Source organism: Dendropsophus ebraccatus, chromosome 9, assembly GCF_027789765.1.
Source record: "Dendropsophus ebraccatus isolate aDenEbr1 chromosome 9, aDenEbr1.pat, whole genome shotgun sequence".
Taxonomy (NCBI): domain Eukaryota; kingdom Metazoa; phylum Chordata; class Amphibia; order Anura; family Hylidae; genus Dendropsophus; species Dendropsophus ebraccatus.
Genome location: NC_091462.1, coordinates 52042661 through 52064327, shown reverse-complemented (window position 1 = coordinate 52064327; position 21667 = coordinate 52042661). Strand labels below are relative to the sequence as shown.

Sequence of the window (21667 nt, the reverse complement as noted above, 5' to 3'; positions counted from 1 at the left end):
CCAGGAGTGTATTGAAAACCCAGAAAGGATCTGTTCACACAATGGTGAAATTGAGTGGATGGCCGCCATATAACGGTAAATAACTTCCATTATTTCAATATAACAGCCGTTGTTTTAAAATAACAGCAAATATTTGCCATTAAATGACGGCCATCCACTCAATTACAACATTATGTGAACATAGCCTTTCTGTGTTTTCAATCCACTCCTTGTTTTGGTTGCTATACAGCCTCAAACATACAGCCTCAAATATACGTAGTGTGAACCCAGCCTTATAAAAGATCAAAATTAACGATTTTTCACTCATCGCTTGATCGTTTGCTGTGTTTACATGGAAAGATTATCACTCAATGCAATCGTTTTTGCGAAAATTCGCCCGATAATCGTTCTGTGTAAACGTAGCATTAGGGTCCATTTACACAGAAAGATTATCTGACAGATTATCTGCCAAAGATTTGAAGCCAAAGCCAGGAAAGGATTTGATAAGAGGAGAAATCAAAGGCTTTCCTTTATTACCTGATCTCTGTTTATAGTCTGTTTCAGGCTTTGTCTTCAAATCTTTGGCAGATAATCTGTAAAATAATCTTTCTGTGTAAATGGACCCTGAGTCTGTGGAGCCTATAATAATGGCACACTACCATGAATCTACCATGGGGCGCACTCATAACATCAGTGTAGAGAGGCAGGTACCTATACACATGTTCCCAGCAGCATCTTTAAAGGGGTATTCCCCTCAAAATTTTTATTATTTAATAAAATGTAGAAGCATACTTACATGCAGTTTGTAATATGCATCTATTTTTTTTTTTTTACGGTTCCTGAGTTTGCCACATTAATTCTCCTTCTTGATTGAAGAATTCTTCTTCTATCCTGGTCCTCTCCGACACGCTTCTGTTCTTCTCCCCCATCCGTCGGAGACGGGGTCACGTGCTCCATGGCCTCGGTTAGCTAACCAATGAAGCTAACCAATAAAGCTAACCCAGCCCACAAGAAGACGTCACAGTGACCACGTGGGCGGGTGACAGCCAATGTCATGCTGCACATGGAAGCAGCGGGGCTTTCAGCAGTGACCCGGCAAGCTCCTTCTCCTGCCAGTACTCGGGTCTTACATGGAGGCAAGGTTCATCATCTCTCTTGCAGCAGGCTATGGAGGTTGTGAGTGACTGTGCCCAGGAATCCAGCCCCGTCACTCAGCCTCCACAGAGCAGTGATATACAGCCAGCAGAGCATTCTGTATGACACCCATAACACCCCCCTCCCCTCCCAGAGCAGGGCTGGAGCAGGAGTAGCGGGCGCTGTCACTCACAGCATCGACGGTCTGCTGCAGGGGAGATAACAAACTTTGCGAACTTCTCCCTCTAAAGCTAATGACCCCCTCCCCCCATAATTACTGTGTGCGGTCACCCCTATAATCTCAGTGTTTGCCACCCCAGCCCCCCCATGATAACAGTGTATGTTCTGTTGCACAGTAAACACCAGGTAATGACCTGCAGTGGGCAGAAAGAAAGCAAAGGGGGCGGGTACAAAATCAGGGAGAAGCAATGCATGATGGGAAATGTAGTTTCCTATCTTGGTTATAGATTGGCTTTCAGAAAAACTTTTAACTCAGGAATGGCAGCAGCTAGAAAATCAGGAGATGGCTCAAAATACTCAGGGGGACTTGGTGAGTAAGACCAGCTACGTTTAGGAGCATTTCATTTTTTTAGCCCTTGGGGGGAATACCCCTTTAATGATGACTAAGGGCCTTATTCCACGGGATGATTTTCGTTCAGATTATTTTTAAATCATTCGAATCCAAACAATAATCGTTCGGTTGATTAGCAGTTAACGACTAACGACCAAACGAGAAATCGTTGATCGTTTAATAAGACCTGGACCTATTTTTATCGTTGCTTGTTCGCAAGTCGTTCGCATTAAATAAGACGTCGTTCGCAGTAGTGACAAATGCAATAGCGACTACAAGGCGACAGCAAGAACGATCATAAGTAACGATTATCTTTCCATGTAAATGGATGAACGATTTCATGTCTTTTGCAATAGCAGTCGTTTGGATTGTTTATTGTTAACAATTATGTGAACGATAATCGTCCCGTGGAATAGGGCCCTAACAACCGGACAATGCTTTTACTGTTAATGATTGTCCCTGATATGTCTATGTGCTACCTAATATTAAAGTTGTTTTTTTTTACCTGACTGGTTATGTGTGGGTTCCCCCCCCCCTAAAAAAAACAAACAAATAATAAAGGGGTTCCCCCTATTTTTATAACCAGCCAGGTTAGATAAAAAAAAAAAAAAATAAAGCCGCAGCAACCTAATAGTTCCAGGGTGGAAAAGGACATTTTTTTTTAAAGTTTCCCAGCCTAATAACACAGCTTGCCCCTGCCCAGTACAGGGCAGTAAAAACACCAAACAAAAGTCACCCTAAAAGCAAGCCGTGCAGTCAGAACAGGAAGACTTCACCTACATACACAACTGACGAACAGCATACACAGGTATTATCTTTATGGCAATATCTAGTCATACTAAATGTATATACCTAATATTACTTTAATATAATATATTATTTTAATAAAATATTAAAAATGGAAGATAACCTTTAAAATATCCATATGACCTTTTAGGTTGTATGTTTTATTGCTGTGATATTAAATATATATAAATATCTGAAATTCGCTGCTAAGTATCTGTAGCCACAAGAGATAGTTCTGATGTTTGCACCGCTGTTTGTTTCTAAAACATCTGATCCTTCTACAGAAGTTACATAGTAGATTGTACAAGTTGCATAGTAAATATCCCAAAGAGTTTACAGACTGAGGCTATGTTCACACTAAGTAAAAGTAACAACGGCCGTACTTTATGTGCCTGTGAACACTGCCTCTACTTCAATGGGATCCCGGCTGGAGTGTATACACGTTGTATACGCTCCGGCTGGGATCCCATGCGGACCCGTAAATAACTGACGTGTCAGTTTTCTGTGGCCGCAATTCAATTAATTGCGGCCGTAGAAACCCATGTCAGTTCACACAATGAAACGAGCAGCTCCGGCCACTTGCTTCATTGTGTGCATTGGCAAGTTCTGATGCTGGCGCGCGTTGATGCGCCCGCATCAGAACACTACGGCCAGAAAGATCATGCGGCCGGTACTACAGGTACCGGAACGGCCAGTCTAATACAGAGTGTGAACATAGCCTAAAAAGTATAGCTTTGTATTGAAGCATGATAACTAAAAAAATGAATGTTTACTGCAAACATGCTTTATATCACATCCCCTGGTGATTTAGATTTAAGTATTAACTACAGTGACACTTTTAAGTTACAATAAAGAAACTTTGACGATAATCCAGATTACAGCTATCCCACTTGTCTACAATCACTGTGGGAAAAACAAAGTAAAACATAGGGGGGCTCACATAGTGTGAAACTGCAGCAAATGGGCAAAAATCAAGTGTGGCAGATAGGATGCTGCCCACCTTGGGTGATTGTGCTCCGAGCACAGAACCGCCATAAGTTTTATGGTTTGGGGAGCCGACTGCAGCCCTCTACTCATCCCGATAACCAGTATTCAAATGGCTGAAGGAAGTCCAGGGGCAGAACAAGAGTCCTGGAGAAAAACTTGTGGAAGTCCTGGGCACTATGCGGCTTCAATAGGCTGTGCAGGTTCATGTGGTCAAGCAGACCACGATATTAAAGCTGACATGTTTTATTAAATTAAGGACAGCGTGTTCCAAAGTTTAACTACATCTCTAGGCATGCGCCGCATCTGCTCCTGGTATTGCCCTACTTCCACTTCTCTTCATATTGATACAGTGCTTGATTAGTATATTGGAAAGGAGACTTGTGTTCCCTGCCCCTTGGAAGGGCGGTCACTTGGTAAACGTAATGCTTAACTGGCCCACCAGTGACATGACATATACCATGTATACCATCTCCTGGCCAAGGGGTGGGGAAACTCTCCTTTCCCCTATACTGTTTAAGCAAAGAAGAGGCAGGCATTACATGTCCTCGGTCTACGAGGGGAGGCGGTAGGACTAATGAGCAGAGATAGAGGGGAATAGAAAGAGGGCATTTTCTGCAGCTTTGGGGGGGTAAGTGATGTTGGAAAGCAGACAAACGGTGCAATTTATGAAATAGAAGCCTGTTAGAAAGATGGTTAGTTTAGGGATGGGGATTAGTAAGGCTTTTCCCTCAGTGGAGAACCCCTTTTACCTTCGAAACACATTGTCCCTAATTTAACCCCTTAGCGACCCATGACGTACCTGGTACGTCATGGTGCCGCAGGGGGAGTTCAGAAAGGGGTCCCGCAGGGACCCCGCTCTGAACGGCGCTGCTCCCGGCTGATATGTACAGCCGGGCAGTGCCCCTGTTAGCCGGCCCAGCAACATGACAGCTGCATTGAAGTGCTTTATAGTTCACGTCCCTAGTGTCTAGTGGGACGGATGCGATCGCTGGGGGGAGATCTGTTCTTCTGCCCGGGCCTCAGCGCCGCAATGACGCTGATCCCGCCTCGGCTATAGATTGCTGTGGCCTGCAGCAGGCCAGTGCAATGTATCAACGATCTAATGGATCTTTGCTGTGTATATACACAGCATTGATCTCCATGAGAGATCAGTGCTGTGTATGTACAAGTCCCCCAGGGGGACTTCTAGTTAATGTAAATAAGTATTTTTATTAATAAAAAAAATCCCCTCCCCTAATAAAAGTCCAAATCACCCCCCTTTTCCCATTTTATAAATATAAATAAATAAACATCGCCGCTCACGTAATCGCCCGAACTATTAAATTATCACATTCCTGATCTCGCACGGTAAATGGTGTCAGCGCCTAAAAATTCCAAAGTGCAAAATTGCGCATTTTTGGTCGCATCAAATCCAGAAAAAATGTAATAAGTGATCAAAAAGTCGCATATGCGCAAACAAGGTACCGATAGAAAGAACACGTCATGGCACAAAAAATGACACCTCACACAGCCCCATAGACCAAAGGATAAAAGCGCTATAAGCCTGGGAATGGAGCGATTTTAAGGAACATATTTTTGTTAACAATGGTTTGAATTTTTTTAAAAGCCATCAGATAAAATAAAAGTTATACATGTTACATATCGTTGTAATCGTAACGACTTGAGGAACATGCATAACAAGTCAGTTTTACCCCAGGGTGAACAGCGTAAATGCAAAACTCCCCGAAATCCAAACAAATTGCGTTTTTGTTTTTTTTTTCAATTTGACAGCACAAATGATTTTTTTCCGTTTTCGCAGCATATTTTATGGAAAAATAATGCCTGTCATTGCAAAGTACAATTGGTTTCGCAAAATAAAAGGGCTCATGGGTCTCTCGGTGAAAAAATGCAAGTGCTATGGACTTTTAAACATAAAGGGGAGAAAGCAAAAGTGCAAAAATGAAAATTGGCTTTGACCTTAAGGGGTTAATAAAACTTGTCAGCTTTCATATCACAGCGTCTGCCTTAATTCAACACGTCATCAGCCTTTTGAAGCTGCGGAGCTCCCAAGACTTCCTCAAGTTTCCCACTGTTCTGTCTACTACTCTTTTGCACACCTAGGTGCCTCAATGGCAACAGACTTCAAGCCCTGTGTTCTCTCATTGTGCAGTCATATGTGTGTTGTCTGTCACCAAGGGGGCACTTAAGTTTGCATAAGAACTGTAGACATAAAATGTTATCAAAGAATTGTTAAGTTTAGGTGCATTGTAGAAATCCATTATGTTACCTGTCATTAAACCCCTCTAGCCCATTTTTTTTTTTTACCTGTAAAATGGATTTTTTTTTCTTGGTGAGAAATGGCCCAAAATATGAAGTGTTACCATAGCCCCATAATAACAATACACAGAAGCCATTACTAATTTTACATGCTATCAGTTTAAAATCACATCACAGATTAATTATGGATTCTGGTGTGGACAGTGGACCACACTGATATTGCCTCTCATGTGTAGGTGTCTGAAGTTGCTGACCAGCTTTGTGGTTCTTTGTTCTGTTGTACAGCAGTTGCGTTCAGTGATATGTTGTAATTTGCACTGTACTTTACTGTAGCCCTAGTGAGGTTTCTTAGTCTTACCTGGTCTTATGCACATGTGCCTTACTACTGGTATTGTTTACGTGCAGAACACTGTAAATTGGTTTGATTTATCTTTGTTCTTTTATGTTCTTCTAAGAAGAAATATATTTTAATATATCAAATGCTTTTTGTCTATCTGTGAATAAATCTGTATTATCTTATAGTGTTTGATATTTTATCCTCTGCAAAACCAATGGAAATGTACTGGTTCTTAAAAGGCGAAAAGCCTGGCAGAAATCCGTCCTTCAAAGAGAACTTGAAAGTTCCATTTGATCTATTCTGTTCTAGGCTATTCTATACTGTGCACTGGAAGAGCTATTTCCTTACATTCTGAACAATCTTATAATCTTGCCTCTATTTCTTCCCATACACCCATATAAAGCCCTTTTCTCAGTAACAGAATACTGGTATATGAGCAGGTTGGTTATTATACTGAAGTCAAATGTATGTGGTTTTATATACCAGCAGCACTCAGCAGACCCATTTACTTTAATGGGTTCAATTCTTCTATCCTGCTGCTAGCTCCCCTTTAATCACTCATTTATTTCATTAACAGGAGCCACGGCTGCAACAAGTCACTTTATGAAATGTCTTCCTTCCTAGATCCTTCCATGAGCATCTGTGATTGGTATTATTGGAAAGTGAAAGCGATATGAGTTGAACGACTGTGGTTCCTAAAGTAAAGGTTAAAGTTACACTGAGGTGCATAAAAGTCACAGATTCTTTTCAAACTGCAGAGACCAAACGTCACCTGGTATTAATATCTGCACAAAAACTGTGCCTTGCTGGAAACTTCATAGCAAGGTTTTTATGGCTTAGAAAGCTGCATGCAAGCCTTACATCACCAAGCACAATGCCAAATGCTGGATGAAGTGGTGTAAAGCAGCCGCAAATGGACTCTGGAGCAGTGAAATCTGTTCTATGGAGTGATTGATCACACTTCTCTATCTGGCAGTCTGGGTTTAGTGAATACCAGGAGACCACTATCTGCCATTCTGCAATGTGCCGTCTGTAAAGTTTGGTGGAGGAGGGTAATATCAGGGTTGTGTACCAGAGTTTGACCTAGGTCCATAAGTTGCAATTTTAATGCTTCATCTACGCCTAGGGCTGTGTCCATGTTTTCCAGGACTCCCTAGGGCTGCATCCAACTTCTTAAGCCACCAGGTATCGATTTCCAAGATTTCCGGGTTCAGACGAACACAAGTATGTGTGAGTTTCGCTCATCTCTATTCATCTCTATTCATCATACCAAGACTTTTTGGACAATTGTATGTTTCCAACTGTGTCAGAATAGTTTGGATTCGGCCCTTCTCTGTGATAACATGACTGTGCCCCAGACTATAAAGACATGGCTTGGGGAGTTTGGACTGTACCGCACAAAGCCCTGAACTCTACCACAGCCAACACCTTTGGGATGAACCAGAACAGAGATTGTAAGCCATCCATTCTAATTCAACATCAGTTCCTTAACTTATCTGCCTCCAAAATCTTGAAGAAAGTCTTCCCAGAAGAGTAGAAAACTTACTACAGGACTATACCTGAAACGGGGGTAAGGGCAATTCCATACTAATTACTATGGATTAAGGATGGAATCTTCTATAGGTCTAATGTGTAATTGTTGCAATGCTTTGGTCCATATAGTGACTGGCCGCAACCAAACTGTGCCAGTTGGTTGCAGCCAGTCATATGATATTTTTTCTGTTTTTCCTATCAACAACATTCATGTATGCTCGCCACTTCCTCTAACTCGCCACATCCGCAGTCGGAAAAGTAATACAAGTCATCTAAGGAAATAAAGAGTGACACAATGGGGTAAGGTACACTGGCTTTTTATTCCATGCATTTGTTTGCTTTGATATTCATTCTGATTTTCCATCCCCATACAAACAACAAGAAGGAAAGGTCAGGCTGGTTCAAAGACCAATGTATGAACAGGACAGGAGGGCAATGTAATCAGGAAAAAAGGCTAGAAAACAAGATTATGTCACAAAGATGGCTTTTACACAGAGAACGGTATCATGGCTATTAAAGGAATATGCTGCCTGTAACTTCATAAAGACCTGGACTGTAATGGAGAACATATAGAGGGATCTCTCAGGGCAGCAGTATATAATCTGATATTACAACAAGCCTGTCGTAAAGGGGAGATCTGGTATCTACATCATCCATACCTTTATTCTTGGTACTCTTTTCTTAAACTGCATAACGCATGCGGTGCTCCAAATCCCTATTAATGTACTCACGCAGCCAAGAGATGAAAATAAAAGAGCAAAAGAGAGACGAGTGGGTGATAAGAGACCAGAGTTACTACACAAAGCTATGACTATTCAGCAAGAAGGTGTAGGAATGTTATTTTATGGAGATATATTGGAAAGGACATACAGCACTGAAAATCATATGCAGCTTAATGGTAGAAATATCACTATGCTTGGCCTTGAGCCACAATATTTGCAGGTGACTTTGTTGCATTTGAATGAATCTATTTAGTATGCTGCCCCCTGCAGGGAACAGATTATGTTGCATGGTTAAAAAGTATATGATACTTCAGTGAGTCTACATTCATGTTGTCAACTTGCTGGAAAAATCCCCACCAATATGTACTCTATGAGAAAACATATGCCAAAGAGAAGTCCTTATGTCAAACATTTGGCCAGAATGCATCAAGCTACACCCACACCTGTATTGAAAAGTGTAGTAAACTCCACTTTTCAATAAACACTCTATACAGTTGCATAAGTCTTATTACATGTTCAATAGGACAGTCTCCAACAGTCTGACTGGATGTAAATAACAAACCTGTTATAACGCATTTAACTTAAGCGGTTGTGTTCATGTAATACCCTATTAACATAATATTTTCTGCCTTCATTCTATATACTAGCAATCTTTTAAAAGGGATGCCAACAGATTCCTGGTGGGTCCATTAACTACAATGGGCCGAATAGTGTCTAGTAATAGCTACATTCGGTGCACTTTACTTTTTCTTAAACGGAATAAGTCCAGGAAAACGACCAAACGTAGACTACGTTCAGCCCATTAAAGTAAACGGAACCATGAGGAACCTGTAGGGTCATATTCAGCATCCCTTTTGGATACATTACATCTTTTTTCCTGCCTTCCATGAGGCTATAGAATTGCAAACAGGACCCACAAATACAGAGTCCTGTTTAGTCGTCCAAGAACGACTGTGTTCTTTTCATAAAAAGTATGTTGTGTAAACATAGCCTAACCTTACAACAATGGAGCAAAAGAAATGTAGTATTGCACAATGCCTAATAAAATCAGAAAATCAGATCTACTTGCCCATATCTCCTAACATATGTGCCAAATGTTACATTAAATGTATTTGCACCACATTTCTAAAGCATTTGATACACAATTTTGTGTACTTTGCACCCTTCACTTTAAAATTGCATAAAATGCTCTCCTTTTCGATAATCCCCTTCATTGTGCCCTGATAAGGAGAATACTGTCCCCTAATAGGGTATACAAAAGAGGGTTGTCCTGACTGAATGCTGCTTTAAGCCATACAGGTAGAGGTAAGTGAACCTACAGTATTAGTTGCCAAATCTAATGAATCAGCCATCAATGAATTAAGTTAAAGGGAACCTGTTAGCTGGGAGACTGGGGACGAACCCATCCTACCCCTTAATAGAGCGTCAAATACTTACCCTCTCCTACCGGTGCTGCTTCTGAAGCCGTTTCCACCGTCAAGATATCATGGCTGCTCATATTCATGCTCATTATACTAATAAGCAGAGATGAGTCCAATGTCCATAGAAAATCACTGAGATCATCATCAGAGATGAGTCCGATGCCCATAGCAAATCACTGAGCAGTGATTTCCTATGGACTCCGACTCATCTCTGCTCACTAGCACAATGAGCATGAAGACGAGTGGGACCAGCATCCGAAGCATCACAGAGAGGAGAGGGTAAGTACCCAGCCCTCTATTAAGGGGTAGGGTGGTTTCGGCCCCAGTCTCCTTGCTGACAGGTTCGCTTTAAAAAAATAAAAAAGTTATTCCAATTTCCAAGGAGACCTCAAAGTCTTGGATGTATCCAGGAAACAACTTTTTCAAGACTAAAAAAAATCAACAGCCAATTTATAAGATTCGGATACAAAGTTATTTTCCCCTTTTAAAAAAAGGGTTCTAATAGTGGGGAACATGGTGCGGTGTATGCTTATCTGACTACATATACAGTAGCTGCATATGAAATTCCCCTGCTGTACCTCCAAACCTTCATGGCAACTGAGACAAAACAGTTGCTTCATGATCTTGGGGCCCATCCATGGAATCAGAAGAGTCTGCTCCAATGCAATAAACAGATCACTCTGCACTGAAATCCGTAAACATTTCCATTGATCTCATCCCCATTTGTTCCCTTTCGACACACAAGAATTATTGTGCTGCCAATGATATACACACAGACGTTCCGATCTACAGAAAACAAATCATTACAGAAATAATAATTAAATGTCATATAACTTAAAATCTTAATGTAGTCCTGCTACATAACAAAATTAAATAATTTAAACTTCATACAATACTGTTTCCCATAACAATAAAACATTTCCCTTCATTCGTCCTAAGGTGCTATGCAAAACTTAACACTCGTGGTTGTCTGTCGCAGAGACTAGCTACACAATATGACGCTGCTGGAGTCTCTGGCAGCCACACAGTTAATTATACATTTAACCCCATTGCTGCTGGAAAATCAACACTGATATAGTAGATGAAGCAAAAATTATATTGAGCCAGAGCTGCCGATAGCCACTAGATCACTGGTTATTCCTAACCAAGATGAAGACATTACAGACGGCACCAATTAGTTTTAATGGACAACATGTGGCTTTTATCTGCACTAGGTTTTATAAATAGGGGCATGTATGTGATTGGTGACACTGCAGGAGTGAGGCATTTATGGACAGCACCAGATAGAGTATACTGTAACCACAGACACCAGTAGTCATGTATATAAACAGCACCAGAGTATACTGTATCCATAGACACCAGTAGTCATGAGTCTATAAAACCCAATACACTTTGGCAAAAAGTCAGGCAAACATGCTGATTTCAGAGGGACCGGCCTACTCTCTATGTATAGGGACCTCCCCAACAGATAATGCTATGGGAGGAAACCACCAGGCGTGTTGGATTTCAGTTGCCCGACCCCTTTTTTTTTTTTTAAATTAAGATCTGCCACCTTGGCAGCAGCCACGCAGTACCACCCAATAGAACCAACAACCTAAACACCGTTACCTAATCTCCTCATTCAATAAACATAGGAATGGTACATGGGCACCTTACTTTTGCACTGAACACCCAGATCTAATATACCCAAGTGAATATATAGAAATGCATGGATATATTATGCTACAGTTTATTACTGGGTGGTCACATACATTACTTTATACTTTTGAAAATATAAAAGATAAGATAGCACCAATACCATCTTAAAGGAGACTCCTTTGCCAATACTGGAAGCTGCCATTTTTCTGATCACGTCTGTATGAAGAGAGAAACCGGTAACACATCATGTGTCACCTGGGGTGGCAACTAGAGACAAGTGAACCTGACGAAAAGTTACCTATGGCTGTATTAATGTTTTTTTCAGGCAGTCCTCAGGCTGTATCTACCTTCTTCAGGCAGCGTGATTCAAATGCAGATTTTTCGGGTTTGTACGAACCTGAACGTTGGGAAGGTTTGCTCATCTGTAGTGGTTTCCAACTCCAATAGGATAGCTATGATCACAGAAGAATAGTCAGGACCTCACCATTTGGTCCTATTGCTACTTATCTTTATCAGATGAAAGATGGCCAGAACCAGTCACATTTCGTTTTGACTATTTTGAGAGGACCATAACTGGCATGGAGTCCTAAAAAGGCATAATTTGTCATACTGCTGTATTTACGACTTGAGTAACGTAAATGGGGTTAAAAGAGATAAATTTCTGAACCACAGATTGGCAGCCACCAACTTAACAGATGGAAGACATCAATCTTTAGAATAAGAAGAGTAAGTGAGACCAGATGATACTTTAGGGTGCCACCACATTATTTTACATAATCTATACTATTTTTAAGAAACATTCTGCCCATAATTTAGTGTTTTTCTATATCTTAGTTCTCATGTTAATCCAACAGCAAAGGGGTTAAATGTGCACATATGTGTAAACAAAATATATTAAATCCAGATTCAGGTATATAAATTGGGACTTACACTGGACAAACCAAGTGTAGAGTTGTGCTCCAAGCCCAAATAGAACCAACAACCTAAACACAGTGCAAGATGTCAAGCAGTGGGCTAACGTATTCAGCCGCACAAATTATATATATATATATATATATATATATATATATATATATATATATATATATACTCATTTATACAGTATCTCAGTAGTGATCTTATTAGTGCCTTTTTGGTTGATAGACTGCATAACCACAAATGGCTGTGTACACTGTGTTTAGGTGAAAGGTTCACTTTTAGTCCCAGGTTACATGAATCTGGGTCCTGAGGTTTTCAGGGAAATAAATTACTTGCCATAGAAATAAAAAAATTATGGCTTAATTCACAGAAATAAACACAAACATAATTAACAAAAACGTAAAAGAGACAACAATACAATAAATGGAAGAATGGTCCAATGATCCATACCCTATATTGAATTCTGATTGGCTAATTAACTTTGGAGTGATGTCACCACCCACAGCAGACCCTTCTGACAAGCAAAAAAGTGTGACATGTCCAACCCATGAGGAGCCTCTAAATTTAGATCTCCCCACAGTACAAATGCATGGACCTTTCAAGGCTAGAAACATGTTTTGTTTTTTTTAACATTAGCCAATAAGAAACTTTGTTCCCTTCCCTGTAATGTAAGTGCAGTCTTTTAGTTGGGGTAGTTGGATCATATTTTTGAGAAACAAAATATATATCAAGTCAACATTATGCAAAAAGAGTGGATTTTTAAGCTGAGTAATATCTATTTTGGGGTTGCATACTTTTTGTTGCCTTTGTCAGTTTTGCTGGTTATCTAAACCTATTGAATTGCAAGAATTTGGTTGGAAATATTCTCCACCACATTGACATCTCTGGAACCGTGCATTGTAGCTGGAAGTGCACCAAAGAATACCACACTGGAATTAGCTCTTTGATACTGATCTGAAGCCAAATAATTCACGTCAGAAGGAAAAGAGGGCCTCCCCTCCTTAGTGTGGTAATATATTGTCCTTTTCTCTTCGTTCCTGTATATCCCATCATGTGCTTTTAGTTGGTTGTGAAAGGCGCACCGAAAATGACACAAAATGACATGTATGGGGGATAGGTCATGCTAGAGAGAGAAAAGGTCACCACTATGAGACAATGGGAGGTATGGCGGGGAACTCTCCTGAGCAGGGCGGTGAGTGACCTCTCTACTCCCTGAATCTCATCTGCATCCAGGAGGAACAGAAGATGAATAGAAATCATGGGAGATGTTTCCAAGTGCTGGTGTCTTCGAACAGTTTGTAAAAGCTTGCCCCAAAACATTTACCCACTACAGCTTAGGGATTTCTGCACTTCTGCTGATCCGGGGTTTCATTTGGAAGGGCGGAAAGTTCTTATTAATCAACAGCGACTGAAGGTTTAGGGAATTTATAGAAAACAAAGTTGACTTCTTAGCCAGCAGTTCTGTCCATAAACCAGCCTAGTGGCTTTCTCTTTCTTCAGAAAATGTAACTGCTTTTGTCCTCATCCTTGTATCCACCAATTCTTATTCTATGTGGAGGATCATGCAGCAATAATCACAAACATGAGCAAATCATATTTGTCCACAGCATTATCCTTAAAGATACTGTGTTCTAGGCTTTGTTCTTAAGCATATGTAACCCTTTCATTTTCCTATATGAAGGGTATAATTTCAAGACTAATTTGTTGAAGAAAAACAAAAAAAAAAGACATTTGGTCCCTAAAAACAGCAGCAATCCTCTAGGCATCTGAATGTCCATCAGAAATGAATGCTCCTCCCAGTGTTCCATTCAATTAGTGCTATTATACTTTTCTCCTTTAGGCCTATCGTACAATAAAAGGGTCCAAACACACAAATAAAAATAAATATGGAATTTTACAGTACCTTAGTTTGTTAAAATATTTATCCCTGCCATACATAGAGTGATATGCTTCCACTGTGAAGCTTGTTCATTTTGAGGAGGGGTCTCCCACAAGTCACTAGGCCCTCATTATTGCAGACTTCAGTTAACTCTATTCCTATAATTGGACTGGAGAACCAACAACATATTGCTTTGCAATAATTTGCTGCCCCTCACTTGATGAATATGGTATTCCAAAAGATTTAAGGGAATGGGAAGCGGCCTTTACATTTCTCGAATATGCTGCTAGAAAAGTTCACAATTGGCATATGTAGGGGCAATGAAATACTGGTTGGTGGCAGACTGGTTTCACCAGGTGGAAGTGTTGCCGGGGTTGTTGGTTCGTACGGTTGCGTCAGAACATTCTGCTTCTGAGGAATCACAGTCCGATTCTCCAAAATTCCCTGGGTTCTGCAAACATGAAAATACATTATGAGTAAAGACTGCCTCCCCAACATTTTTTTTTACAGTTTAAGGCTATGTTCACACTACGGATGAGACCGGCCGTTCCGTGACTCCGGCCGGGTCACGGAACGGCCGGTCTCAGCCCAGATCATCACGGCCGGTACTTAAGTACCGGCTGGATGATCTTTCCTCCGTGGAGCTCTGATGCGGGCGCATCAGCACGCGCCCGCATCAGAGCTTCCCATAGCCCACAGTGAAGCAAGCGGCCAGAGCCCCTCGCTTCACTGTGTGAACTGACAGGTCCTTCTGCGGGCGGAATTCATTGAATTCCGTTGGCAAATAATGGACCTGTCAGTTGTTTGCGGCGCCGCATGGGAACCGGCCGGAGCGTATACGATGTGTGTACGCTCCGGCCGGGATCCCATAGCAAACAATGCTATGTTCCACCCTGCAAATCTACGGCTGTAGTTCTGTGGCGAGAACTACGGCCGTAGATTTACGTAGTGTGAACATAGCCTTAAAGGCTATGGACACCTTTGGGCCCTTTTTTATTGTTGTTCCTAAATGCAAAACAAAGGAACAATGTTCTACAATTCAGCTGCTGAGTCTGCCAGAGTCTGATGGACTTTCTGTTGTCTCAGTGCTAAAGATAGCAGCAGGGAGGGAGTTACACACCAGCTCGGAGAGGGGAGAGGGGAACCCTGCAGGGCAGCTTACACAGGATGAAAAAAAGAGATGGGGGAGCAAAATGCCTGCAGGGAGGAATCATGTAGGCTAAGAAAAAATATAGAGTATGTAGCACTCTGTAGAGGTTGTAGAAGCAAGAGTTAACAAAATTATTAATAAAGACCCTATGGATAATCTGATATGCAACATTAGTGTAAGGCAAAAGTAAAAAAAGAAATCCAAGGTTTCCATATCCTTTAAATCTTTTGTTTAGTTTGGATTAAGCAAGCTGGAAACAGATTTTTTACTATGACAGACACACTGAAAAGACATGCAATAGATACAAAAAAGGCTATTATTATAAGGCTGCCCTCCTGATTCTGGTTTATCCCCATCCTGTACCGAGAGAATAGTATAACTTTTGGTCATTTGTTGCCTCTTCTCCCACATGTAAAGATGGGTTCACAATGCCCATGCCTAACCTAAGCAGAAGTCCTCTTCCTCATGTCCCCCCATAGTTGCCACAGTAAGGCTGCACTCACACGTCTGTAGATTTTGCGGACCTACAGACGGAGAATGCATGCAATGTATTGTTTCCCCGCCTGGCATGATATGTCAATACCATGCCAGCAGTGGGGAAACAATCCATTGCATGCATTCACCCTCTGTAGTTCCGCAAAATCTACAGACATGTGAATGCAGCCTAATTTTGTTTAGGTACGTTTTAGAATGCATATTTTCCATTAACCTTCCCCTTACCTCGTAGCTGTGGTCCTCTGCACAAAGCTTGCCCAAGGACATTTGAGTCTTGACCCTTCTCACAGCACACTCTTTGTCAGACAGCCCATCTGACTGTGTGGAGATTTCAATGGGAATCTCTGGTGTTTGGGATAGCAGGTCTTCCAACTTGTCACCCAGTGGGTCCTTGCGGTTGCTTGCTAGGTCATCTGGGCTGTTAGAATGGTCACTAGTGTTTCCCTCTTCTCCGTCAGACACTGAGAAGTTTTCTGAGCTGAAGGTGGAATAGGACTGGCAGCTGCTCATTCCCCGAGGAGGACGATGTCTTCTCGGGAACTCGACTTCACTGTCAACTTCTCCCTCCTCTTCTTCTGATGATTCGTCACCGGTCTGTAGCATAGGTACAAAATTTATGTTACTTACTATACATTGAAAAGTTACATTATACATATAATACTCTACATTATGTTTGCTTTGTTTAGTAGAGCTGTAAGAAAGTTCAGTGTCACACTGTAAAACCAAACTTCTGTGTGGAGGCTTAATATTGAGAAGAAGACATTTTTTCATTCTGGGAAAATTAAGCACCATAGAAATACTATAGAAATGGTACATTCCTAGAGAATTGAGCACTGTGGCTCTAATGTGAAAGGGTGTCAGATATTTTAGGGTACATCTTGCAATACAACTAAGACAATTTTCTGGAATAATAATAAAAATAATTCACCAGCTCCACCGCTGGGGACTTATACCTGCAGATTCTTGCTGGCGATGTGGTAACCTAGGAGGCACATTAACCCATATTTTCTGGACATGTCCCCTCCTCACTCCCTTCTGGGCCCCGGTGATTAAAGCCATTAAAGAGATGTGTGGTGAATCTACTGTTATAACTCCGCAACTCGTACTCTTATGGCTACCCCCTACTGGCACCCACTTGTCCAAACAGAATCTGTTGGTCCATCTCTTCACTGCTGCAAAATTACTTATTCCAACTTATTGGAAACAATCCATACCACCTCCTATATCTGTATGGTATGCAAAGATAGAAAGCATGCGCACTATGGAGGAGTTGGCGAGTTGGACCATGCGCTCCCACACCACCTTTCTAAAGACATGGGCTCCCTGGAAACAATATGCCGTGACCCATCAACTTACGCTGTAGACTGGATTGTCCCCATGGACCTTTGCATCCCCCACCCCTATTCCTCTTTCACATGATATGATGGCAGCGATCCTCAACAATCCTCCCCCTCCACTCCCCCCCCACCTCCACTCCCCCCCCACCTCCACTCCCACCTTCTTGTTGATGTCCGTATGTGTCTACCGTCCTGTCCTGTTCGCCAGTTACGTAGTTCCTCTATTCAATGGCATCACCCTTGCCTCTGACACCACTAGCAGGGATAAGATATCTCACACCCGTATGATATCTACTATATCTTTCTCTTTCTAACTATGGGAATTATACTCCAAAACTAGATAGGAAGACCTCCTCCGCTGCTCCCCCACCTTGGTGTCCTACCCCAAGTTTCATATTGGAATACTATGTACCGATGGGTTGCCTACCAGCCTCAGACTGGTCATTCTGTTTTTATGTTTTTCTGTACTTGTTTCGTTAGGAGAAATATACTACCTGTTTATGACTAAAGTCATTTTGATTCTATGTATTTGTAAAATGAGAAAATTACTTAAATAGAGAATGTTTAAAAAAAATAATAATAATGATTGCACTGAAAAATATGCCACGTACATTAAAAAGGGCTGGTCACTTTAAGAGGAAAAAATAGAAAGTAATTTACATTGTATCTGATGAGATTTAATATTACTTACAGTGCTCTTCATACCCTGTCCGTCTTCATGAGAAAGGCCTCATACAGTGATTCAGTCCATAAAATGGCATGAGATATTCACATTACTATGTGTCCTCCATAAGAATACACGGCACATCAGGTTTGGTGGTGCACAGTGTATTTCTATAGAGGACACATACTGATCCTATATGTGCAGCTGCTTGAGCTGCACGGACAGAAAGGGGAAGGGCGAGCGTCCTTTCTCATTGAGACAACTGAGCACAATGTAAGCAAATTAAATCAAATGAACTAAATGACTTTCTAATTTTTCATATTAAAGTGCCCCTAATACATTTTCTCATAGGAGCCGCATAATGCTTACTTATTTTATATTACCTACTACAGACGACTATTTCAAGAATCTAACAGCTCGCTCCAATGTGACACCATATCGCACTCTCACTATGCTACTCACTAATGCTACCCATTATGCTAATGTGTTTCCATTCTTGCATTAAACAGTTCTGTGGCATTTGTGGCCAGGAGTGATTACTTCCTCCAAGCTGTTTGTGCTATTACCCGCTGGCCTTCCTCATTTATGAAATAGTAATGTGTGTGTGTGTGTGTGTGTATTTTCTATGAAGCCATATAGAATTCATGGATTGACCCTTTTGCCCCCTTTTACTCTATAGGTAGCTTCTAACTAGAGATGAGCGAAACGGGTTTCCGAACCTGAACGTTCGGTATTTGATTAGTGGCAGCTGCTGAACTTGGATAAAGCTCTAAGGTTGTCTGGAAAACATGGATACAGCCAATGACTATATCCATGTTTTCCACATAGCCTTAGGGCTTTATCCAAGTTCAGCAGCCACCGCTAATCAAATGCCGAACGATCGGGTTCGGATCGACTCGAGCATACTCGAGGTTCGCTCATCTCTACTTCTAACTATCAGCATTATGTAGACAATTGTAAATAATACAGCAGTATGTAGACAATTGTAATTAATACAGCAGTATTTCTTATATCCTTGATCCATTTATATAAGCTTAGATCTAAAGCTTTCTGCTCAAAGGTATTAAGACATTATGGGAAAAATCTGTGTCTATAAATGAATGCCCACGGTGTGAGCTGATCCCACCCTCACTTTACGAGGGAAAGACAGATTGACTCCAGCATACTTATAGGTAGTGTTGAGTGGACTGGCTGAACTGTTCAGGTTTCGGCAACATTGTCTGAACCTGAACACTCAGCATTACTAGAGCCTGTGGCTGTATCCCTGTTTTCCAGGACTCCCTAGGGTGACACCCAATTTCTCCAGCCACCAGGAGTCAAATGCTAAGCGTTCAGGTTTAAAGAATGCTGCAAAATCTGAACAGTTTGACAAGTCTGAAACATGTTCTTTTTTTCTTATCTGTTCTGCTTTCTGTTGTATTTTATTATTTGTACATTATTATGGTAGGGGTCAAATATGTTTTGTCCCGACAAATAGTACCAAAGTCCAGTGTTTGGTTTTGGAGAATGCAACCTCCAAAATGTATTTCTGAATAAATGAGATTATTAATCTTACTATTAGTAATAATAGTAATAATAATAATAAGATGAAGCAAGCCTAGGGTTGTTATCCCTAAGGCCCAATTTTAGGCATGCTCTGGGACCTGTGCATAGATAAAGATGCAGAAAGGGGAAGAGGGTAAGCTCTGAGCATTACCTTTTGTGAATAATGGATCCTCTGTTATCTATATCCTAGCATCACCCTGAACTCTAATCCTGCATGTGATAATAAAGAGGACACTGCTAAAAAAAAATTTCTTTTAAAGAAAAAGACGTGGCAGCTTAATATAAGGCTTAGGAGCCAGACTGACAACTGCGAGATTTGAAAATTATTTAAAAATGTATATGGTAACCCAGAAAATTTGAGAAAAAAATCACCAAAAATCTTAAAACAAGATAAAAACAATTGGTCATTTTCTAATGTAATATTCCCTTTAAAACAAGATTTTTCAAAAGTACGTACAGAATACAGTAACATTTGCATCATTATCATGTCAGGGTTTCTATGAAGCTTTGTTCGACCCTGCTACAGACCTATGCTATATGAGTCCAAATATTGCTGTATTCTCCATAAATTTCTTAATATAAAAAAGTTGCTGAAACTATTGTGCATTCCTTAATGTAATATCTAAAAATATAAAGACTATATATAAAAATATAAAAACTAGAAAAAAAGAATATCCAAAGAGATATTATAATACAGTTTGGTCACAGTTCATACCTTTGATATATAAGACATATATCCATATATATGTTAAAGTAATTTTCCATTATACATGTTTATATAACACTTCATTGGCAATCATTGCAGGCCTCTGCCCTAGAAGCTCATTCGTAGCTAAGAAAGCTTGTAGAAAGAAATGTCCCTGTCCCTGTGAGCAGCACTTCTGCAGCCCAATGCTTCACTGAGAGCCCGCAGCCTCAGAAGACACACATATACTGATCTAATTATAGGCTGCATGGCCAGAAGCCATCATATGATTTCCTCAGCCACAGTCATCACACTGAGCAGTGACTTCAGATTCAGTACTGAAGAAGTTGAAATTACCTTTCTAAGGGTCCGTATTCTTCGGGGAAGAGCAGGAGGTGTAGGAACAGCGAGGGCGCTCACACCTACTGCCGCCCTAATTGTAGGAAACTGGTCGACTCCACTCTGCGGTGGCTCAGATGCCTCCTCTATTTGATGGTGTCTTGGAGACTCTGGAGGGTTTCTCTCCGAGTTCCTCTGCTCTGTATTATCACTTCTAGCATTTTCCCAAGTTTCATGGTCCATATCTGGAGGATGGGAGGCCTCTGGACAACCAAGACAGGGTTTGTAAGGATCTTGTTGACAGTAGTCCCAGTCTGTTTCTGACTGCATGCGAGTGTCAGCTTCCAGCGTGCTGGACAGAAGGTCAGGGCTGGAGCCAGACATACACCTCTGAGCATGGCAGCTAAGAGGACTTCTTAGTGCAGCTGCTGGGCCAAAGTAACGCAAATTGTTGGCACAGTTGGCAATATTCTGCCCATGCACATTGAGGGTTTGATGGCGGGTCAACACAGGCTGAGCAGGCTCATGCCGAGGGCTGGGAGGGGTAAATGAGGGAGTAGCAGGAGGCAGATGATGAGTAGCTTGAGATGGTGAAGGAGAGTCCTGGTTTTTTATTGCACCTATGAAGTCAGCATGACTGCCCTTGCTGTTCCCTCGCCGGTGACGTGGTTTGCTTCGGTAACGATTCTTTCCTCCTGAGGATATCTTTGGACTTCCAGATATTGGAGAAGAACTAGGGACGTTTGACTCCACACTAGCAATACCATCTGATTTTAATAGGTCAGGCCTACAAAAAAGACATCTAGATTAAAGCTCAAAAAATAAAATTGGTCAGCAATACAGAAATTATGACCCTAATAGTTACTTACCGTCTGGTCTGAGATGATGATTTAGAGCAAGCACCTTTCTTTTTGATAAGTTTCTCCACAGCATTAGGATGAACTATAGGGCGAACAGGGTGCCGTTTATATGTCCCAGGGTATTTTTTCTCTACAGCTTGTTCACGCCTAGAAAAGTCAATGCTATTTTATATTAACTTTAGAATATATAAATTAATGTCTAAGCAAGATTATATTATATAGATTTATCTTTAGTATAAATGCTTTATTCAACATGTGTGATTGGTCACCTGACACTTATCTCTCCCATCCTCCAATCTCCCACCCACATGAACATTCAGAGTGACCAACATTCTTGTGTTCCTTATGGGAAGGCTACGCCACAGCCAGACTGCTTTGGTGGAGGCTTTTCCCTTTGAAAACAATACAGTCAGGCACTGAAAATCCATCAT

At 41.1% G+C, this 21667-nt stretch overlaps 1 protein-coding gene across 3 annotated transcripts in view; it reads right to left on the bottom strand.

The window, feature by feature from the left end:
• Nucleotides 1-7884: 7884 nt before the first annotated feature.
• MAP3K13 (mitogen-activated protein kinase kinase kinase 13) overlaps nt 7885-21667 on the bottom strand; it is a 73047-nt gene continuing 59264 nt past the window's right edge. For 2 of the 3 annotated variants that reach the window (XM_069983275.1, XM_069983276.1), the window contains exons 10-13: nt 21246-21398; nt 20395-21163; nt 16032-16400; nt 7885-14612 (exon numbers count right to left, since the gene is read on the bottom strand). In XM_069983275.1, the coding sequence (XP_069839376.1) occupies nt 14511-14612; nt 16032-16400; nt 20395-21163; nt 21246-21398 (1393 nt within the window). In that variant the 3' untranslated portion in view covers nt 7885-14510. The remainder of the gene's footprint in view (nt 14613-16031; nt 16401-20394; nt 21164-21245; nt 21399-21667) is intronic. The other variant, XM_069983277.1, reaches the window with a different exon arrangement.